This window comes from Loa loa, assembly GCF_000183805.2.
Source record: "Loa loa unplaced genomic scaffold supercont3.120, whole genome shotgun sequence".
NCBI classification, from domain to species: Eukaryota; Metazoa; Nematoda; class Chromadorea; order Rhabditida; family Onchocercidae; genus Loa; species Loa loa.
In genome coordinates this window covers 154,006-161,532 of record NW_018108300.1, presented here as the reverse complement: position 1 = coordinate 161,532, position 7,527 = coordinate 154,006, and the positions used below count along the sequence as shown (strand labels likewise).

At 32.8% G+C, this 7,527-nt stretch overlaps 1 protein-coding gene across 1 annotated transcript in view; it reads left to right on the top strand.

Moving 5' to 3' along the window:
- Positions 1 to 6,213, top strand: part of LOAG_17734 (hypothetical protein) — a gene marked incomplete at its 5' end in the record, with an annotated part of 10,893 nt that extends 4,680 nt beyond the window's left edge. Inside the window, 15 exons of the mRNA XM_020450397.1 lie at positions 115 to 307; positions 831 to 965; positions 1,045 to 1,195; positions 1,394 to 1,610; positions 1,986 to 2,089; positions 2,191 to 2,306; positions 2,496 to 2,765; positions 2,914 to 3,048; positions 3,342 to 3,485; positions 3,773 to 3,897; positions 4,049 to 4,200; positions 4,295 to 4,392; positions 4,602 to 4,749; positions 4,904 to 5,072; positions 6,064 to 6,213. Of these exons, the coding sequence (XP_020305937.1) occupies positions 115 to 307; positions 831 to 965; positions 1,045 to 1,195; positions 1,394 to 1,610; positions 1,986 to 2,089; positions 2,191 to 2,306; positions 2,496 to 2,765; positions 2,914 to 3,048; positions 3,342 to 3,485; positions 3,773 to 3,897; positions 4,049 to 4,200; positions 4,295 to 4,392; positions 4,602 to 4,749; positions 4,904 to 5,072; positions 6,064 to 6,196 (2,290 nt within the window). The 3' untranslated portion in view covers positions 6,197 to 6,213. The remainder of the gene's footprint in view (positions 1 to 114; positions 308 to 830; positions 966 to 1,044; positions 1,196 to 1,393; positions 1,611 to 1,985; positions 2,090 to 2,190; positions 2,307 to 2,495; positions 2,766 to 2,913; positions 3,049 to 3,341; positions 3,486 to 3,772; positions 3,898 to 4,048; positions 4,201 to 4,294; positions 4,393 to 4,601; positions 4,750 to 4,903; positions 5,073 to 6,063) is intronic.
- Between the last annotated feature and the right edge of the window lie 1,314 nt (positions 6,214 to 7,527).

Genomic DNA, 7,527 nt, shown 5'->3' with positions numbered 1-7,527 from the left:
GGGGGGGGAGGGGGGGGTTAACTGTCTGTCTTTTTTTCTATTCAGATTTCTCTTGAGAGTGATATAAAAAGAAATTTCAAAGCATTATGGTATTATGGAATTGAAAGTTTTTAGTCGAGTCATTATCGCTTCTCATATGCGTAAAACATCACCATGGCCTTTACATATCGGTACGTTAGAAGCTTGGTCAGAAAAAGATCTATGGCTTAGTGAGCATTTCTCAGTCGAAGAAATCAGCGAAGGCTCATTCGAAATTGTAAAGGAAGAAGTGATGGAGAAAGTAAAATTGAAGTATACGTGGATGCGGGTATTGTTTCCATTGTCGTTGTTTTTACATAAAGCATAGCCATGAAATTTTGTTTCCTTTTGCTTTAGTAAAGTTTGGGCTGATAGTTTTACTTGATGCAGATCACGTTAATTAAACTCAAGTCTTTAACTAAAACCAGAAATAATGCTCACTAAAGATGGTAAAAAATCACTGGCCCTAAGACATTAACCAATTCAATATTTTCCCTTAAGAAAGGGATAAGCAGCCTGTGGTTTTCTAAAATTTTCTAAGATTTCTAAAATCATTTTTTAGTGAAGAGAACAAAAAATAAAAAAGAATAGTTACGAGGAATGTAGAGTATGTAGTCGACATGATAACTTTTTCATCATTTTTTATATCCTTCTTTATACCTCGGGGATATTTGTTTTTATTATCATGCACTCATCTTTGTTAATTATCCACAAAAGCCTGAAGCGTACATAAAGTTGGATGCAATTTATCATTTATTTTATTTTCCATAAATTCAATTCGCATTATTTTCTCTTATCAAACTACTTTTCAGCTAAAGAACGCACCATTTGTTGTTGCTATGACAATGAAAGTTAGTGAACCAGAGGACAAAATTTCAATGCTTTTAAGGAATTCGAGGCAGGATTATGTACTGGATAATCTTGTCTACCATCGTCTCGATATTCAGGTTAATTTATTCACTTTGATGCATTTTTGGAAAAACTTTTGCTGTAGTCTTTCAGACATTTTGATGAAATTTGTTTCAGAGAGATTCATCGCTTTCCTATTGTTCGCATTTTGGCTATCTTTCTACTATGAAAGTGGGTGGTGTTTACTTGAGCCCAAGTTGTTTCACTATTTCTTCCTTACAACGTTCACCATCTCCGCAATGGATTGCAAATTACTGGGTATACTTAGGTATTTTTCATAAGTCTTTTCCATTTTACTATTTCTACATAACATAAAACGGAATGGGGTGAAGTCGATTTATACATGAATGAAAGGAAAAATACTTTTAGATAAGTTTTCTTTTCATCTGCATATCCAAGAAATCGCCAGTTGGATGCCTCTTACGACTAACTTCCAGCTTTATTTCTAATAATAGTATTTCTTGAGGTGATCCGTTCGGTTTAATTCGAAATACGGGTATGCGGTTGAGTGTTCGCGAACATGTTGGTGCACTATCTGGTATTATACCATACTGGCGTGATAAAACAGCTAGTGATTCACATGAATTTATCTTGCGACGTTATATAGCTACGTCACGAGGTGTTATGATCACTTATCCGGCAACTGTGATTCGCGACAATTATGAACCTGACTTGCAACTTTGGTTAGCTTTTATCATGTTCTCACATTTAGAATTTCGGTTACTAAATTTCTATCTCATTGAATTTATTAATTTGTTTACTTATTACAAATTTTTTATCGTTCTGGACTGCTGTTTTCTGCAAATTAGCATTTATTGAAGTACCAAGCATTATTTTAGTACTTTAAAAAGGTTTTAATTCTTTGCTAGTATTTGCAAGTGAACTTTTAACTAGATGAGTTAGTGTGAACATGGAGTCCTTTATGTCAAGGGCCCATAGACTTTATTTAGAGCATTTCAATTCTTTTTACTAATGATTTCTGTCTCGATATAAATCTAAGACGAATTGCCAGTTATCTTATAGATGTATTTTTTTGCTTTCATTTCATCTTTGTTTAGGTATGTGCGTGCTAATGAATTTCCTGGAAGAATTGTTGTGACAGGACCGTTCCTGGAAGATAATGTGGGACAAGTTGTAACGATTTCGACTGCTGTTTTTGAAGGCAAATTTATAGTTGAATTACTAATTTTTAAGAGTTGCTGTTTTGTTTTCCAAACGGGCATGATTGGAATTTTTCCTATCTAAATTTTAGACGTCTTTTAGGTCAAGCTGGAAGTATGCACAATTCCAAAGATCAAGTTTTTGCTGTCGTTGCGATGGATGTAACCGTGGGGTTTTTTTCGAAATTGCTCCGAAACACAATTAACGTTTGCAAGGAGGTTTATTTTTTGCTCGTTACCATGATACTTATTATAATCCTCCTCAAAAATTAGAGTTAGATTAAAGTTCATGTTTTGTATTTTTTTTAAGTTAAAGTTCAGAATGGATTTTGCATGCATTTTTAAAAGGGCAAACATAACAACACATGTTTTAACCAAATGTAACCTTCAATTTTTATTGATTTTCAGTCACGGCGTTGCGTTTTGTTCGATGACTTAGGCAATGTGATTTCACGTGGGATAGAAACAAATGTGTCTAGTAAAAAAACTAAATCCTATGGAAGAAGCATTTCGTGGAATGCCGTCGAACGTTTCCATATCAGTTATTTGGAGCCTCAGCTTGCAACATATTTGATCACGAAAACAAAATTTGTTCAAAAAAGACAGTGTGTGCAGTGGGCTACGCGCTCAGTTGAACATTTCTTCCGATTCAATATTACGTATTCAGACGCTTTGACCGTAAATTTTTTTGAATTTTTTTTATTTTCCACTGTTTATTTTTATTTATGATTTCTACATATATGGAATAGTTTACTCAAGTGTCACTGACGAGCGGCATTAAGTCTTGTCGTAAAACAGAAGAATGGCTGATAAAATATATCTTCAGATTCCATGTGATGATGCCAGCTCAGTACCCGGTGTGAAATTGGGAAGTATCCGCGCGGAAGTGATCCCGGTGCCACAAACAAATTTGTTTCTTGCTCTTATAAATGAAAGTTGTGATCCACAACATCTCATCCAGGTTTTCTTATCAGTTTCGCTCGATCTATTTTCAGTCTGTGGAAGAAATATGTTTTGGTCTTCGTAATATTTCTCCAAAAGTAAATGAAAATGCTCAGTAAATGAAAACTCAATTCAAATCTTTAGGTTTTCTTCAAATTCTTAACTGTAGCTGCAAGTTATCATACTTATTTTCTTCACTTTTATACAAATATTTTAGAATATTTGACTTCCTGTCCGTGATCATGGAGTTTGAAATTTCCAGTATTTTCTAGCTCATCAGTCATGTTTCATATATGACCACTGATGTTTCAGGCATTTTGTCCATGTTCGGTTAGTGATCGTCGTTGTCTTTTGTGCACACGTTTCGATCATACAGAATGTGAATGTCCATGTCAGTGTCCATTAAACTGTAACGCACAGTGCGCAGTTAGTTCATCAAACGTTTCACTTTATCGGGTAATTCATTGCCAGATATGGAAACTTATTGCTTGTATGGCTGTGATTTATAAAATCGAATGTCGAAATGATATAACATCGAAATAATTCTTTGATAAATGGATGTTTTATACCATAATTCATAGTAATTTTTCTTGATAAAACTTTAGATTGCATCAGATTTCTATTCTTTTACTAAGATATAAGTAAGAATTCAAGGTTAGGTGAGATATTATTTAGGTCAAGAACAGAGTGTCACTTTGTGAGAAAATAGGGAATCTGGCTGATTTATTTTTGCGCTTTTTCAGAAAACCTCTTTTGTATCAAATGTGGAATGTTCAGATCTAGAAGAATGTCCAGTGATTGCTACGATCATTCCGTTCAGTGCTAGGCCATTGCAGAAAACTGTACTGTCAGAATGTATCAGTATTAGGTACTATTTTTTTTTAATTTTCATGCTTTGGATAAGATTTAGTCAGTCCAGCAGGTTATTATAAATTTAAAAGACAATGTTTTGTGACTATGAAATTATTTGATAAAATAAAATCAGGTTTAGTTCAGATATGTTTGTGAAATAATTGCAGATGTGAAAATTATAAAACGATAGACGATTGTCTAGGTATACTGGGATGTCAGTGGTGTACATTTGATAGTGACGGGCAAACACTTCTTCTGAATCCTTCTTGTGTCTCCACTGACCATTGTTTCGGTGGTACAAAAGGAAGACGTATTCGAGGTGCCTTTTTTATTTTAATCTCGATTTCATAGCCATTATCGAAGAATCACATATTCTTTAAAATTCGACTCAGTCCCATGTACTTATTCTTTAGGTTTCTTGGAAAGTGAGTCACATTTAGCTCAACAGTGGTCAGTTAGTGCACCGGTTGGACCAGTTGCTGCTGGAATAATGAGTGTTTTCTTAATTATGGTGTGGTTTTTATTTCTTTAATTTTTCAGTTAAATTTCCATTATTTTCCTGAATCTACACGACATAATTTCAAAACGTTGTCGAGGGAATGATAATGATCTATATCTCGTAGTTCACTAATAATTAGATACACTTGTAGTTCACTAGTAATTAGACACACTCAGTTTTGATAACAGTATGACATATAAAAATTGAAACTTTATTTTCAGGTTATAGCTGTATATTGTTATCGAAGCCAGATTAATCGTTTGGTAGAAGCGAATTCGCTCACAGATTCATATGGTGCGCCATTATGTGGGAGGAATTTTGAAGATGATGATTTTCAGCTTGATCATGATATTTCCGGATCCGTAAAAGGTATTAAAATTTATAATGCTATAGTTGACTTACTTTCTTTAATTGAAATTCAGGAGTTCGGGAAAATTCAAATGAAATTCAGTCTAACCGGGTAATTAGTTTAGAAAAACTGATAAGATGAGAAAGCTGTCACTGACATAAAAAACAGTTTCAGAAAAAGCAGTTGCTTTGATCCAACTGACGTCATTTGAAAGAATGTCTAACCCACTAGCAGCAGTCCGTCCACAGTACCGAGTCTCTCCACGAACCGAATCAAGCGATCAAGGTTATTCTACAATGACTGATCGCATGCAGGGTGATGAAAGTGAATGCGCTACTAGCAAGTTAGTTTTGATTTTTTTCTCTATTATGTGTTGTATTGTCAAACGTTGAATGCATGAATGTTTTCTAGTAGTCCGATGCGAAACTTAAAGTTAATAGATTTTTCTGAGGGAAGTTTTTGGACAGTAAGAAAGTAAGTAGTCTTGCTTGCATCAAACAAGATACTCTGTAATGTTGACGAGCCTATTTAGTGTGTAATCAAGCTGGTTATCCAATTTAAGAAGTGATAACTGTAGAAAAGTCATACTATCTCCAAGGAATTTAAAAAAAAAAGGAAAAAGACGGTCAGATTCCAGAAAAAGAAAAAAAAAACTGAATAAGAATGGTGGTTGTTGCATGAGAGCTGAAATGATTCTAACAGTCTTGTCGATAGTTGCTTAACTTCTAAGTTTTTAGACATGCTGCGACAGAGTTGTGTTATAGGATGTGTTGGCTTATGTTTGGTTTGTATCATCCACAGTACAAATCTTTTAAAAAAGGATTTGAGATTAATTTAAACTGTTTTACAAAACATTGTAATACAAATAACAGAACTAATGTCAACAGTGATCGGGAATGGTCTTTAAATTTAGTGAATCTGGCTGTCCAAGTTGTAATTTTGGCTAGGAGATTGCAAGCTGTAAAACGGATTGGAGATATCTGTAAGAGAAGGCTGAGGTTGGATGATAATTGTTGTGGAGTTGTAGAGAGATTTCTACATCGTTTCCTTCTGAACTCATCACACTCGAAGAGTGAATGAGGAAGTGAGGAGATGGAACAATAGATTTTGTACTGCACCAAAAAAAAACGTGTTAGGCTTAGTTTTGTTCGTGTTTTTAAACACATTATTTTATTAAACATCATTTTAATGAACTCATTATTTTAGTTTCAATGATTACTTCATGGTTTTTTTTTTTTGTAGATTAAAGCCGTATATCCTTAACTAATTATTTATTTACTTGCTGATAATTTGACGAAGTGATGAAAAGTTTTGAAGATTACTAATCCATTTAGTGTTAATATTTCGCGAGAAACGGAAAAAACAATATTGACAGCATTAGATAGAAATGAAGATGGTTGTTCGATCACTGTGACTACAGAAGCTGATATACACCAAGCACCACGGAGTTTGCTCATTTCTTCCTAGAAACAAATCCATTTATAGGGCTAGTTTTTATTGTTTTCGTTCGATTGTGATATTTATTAGAATTTAACTGTTGCTATTTTGGTAATGCTTCCATTTGAAATTCGGCTCGCAAAAAAAGAATTTACAGAAATTTTCGATTATTTTATTACTTCCATAAAATATTGTTACTATTGGAAAAAATAATCTTTTCAATACATTTTTCGGTTGATTGAGCTTTGTAAAATACTCTTGCAATCTTATAATTTTCCACTGGAAAAGGAGCAAATAGCATCAGTATCAGTTCATGTTTTCATTTTCGGTATCCATTTAAATCTGGTGTGCAAATAAGGGTAAAACATTAAAACAAATATCTTATTTAGGTTCATTCCATTTTTCGTATGATCTGTTTTTTTCATTTTTGCTCGATGAAGCCCCGTGTATAAATGTATGAAATGTGCTTAGCGTAGAAGCTAATTCTTCTTCTTTTTTACGTTTTTTTTAGGAAAGATTTTAACTAATTATTAAGCGAACTTATTAAATTTCATTGAAGGAACTCAAACAATGATTTTTTATAGATCAGATTAGTTTTAGATAATAGTTATTGAATAAAGTAATTCAAAATTTATTGCTGTATAGAATTATGTATTGGTTTTATGAAATTTATTTGCGTGTTACAATATTGCATCAAACAAAAACAGTGTATTTACGCGATATGTTTTTTTACATCCTCTTTTGTTTTAATTCAAATCTGGCATTTTTATCAAAATTGCGCTCAAAATGAACTTTCTTGTCACCAGTTTTTATTTCTACACTAACTAGGCAAACATTTCTTTTTTAGGGGCTTAAAAATGTATTGACAGTCTAAAAACGTTAAAGAATTTTCTACTAAATCAGATAAAATTTCTTTTCCATTTCTTTCTTGTCTTTCTCTCTTGTTTGCTTGAGGTTAAAAAAAAAATCTTATTGCCCTTGGGTATGCGCTACAAAGAAAAAGATAAAAATGATTAATTCTCTTTTTTTTTTTCAAATTTCAACTTCTCTGATCTAAGCGTATAACTGTATTGCTGCTATGAAAAAGCATTTTTGTTTTCAATGCATAAATACATCTAAACAACATCAACAAAAAAAACATGATAGTCAGAAAAAAAAACGACGAAAGGATTTTTTTTTTCGGGCGCGGTTTTGATAGAAATACTAAAATTTGTTGAGACGGAAAACGATTTATAGAAAATAAGTGAACAGCATAAAACCACTATATATTTTTATACAATATATAATCTAGTTAATTTAAGTACATTCGTACAATTAATGATTTCCGGAGACTCAAAATCTAATTTGCAAATGGAAGGTTG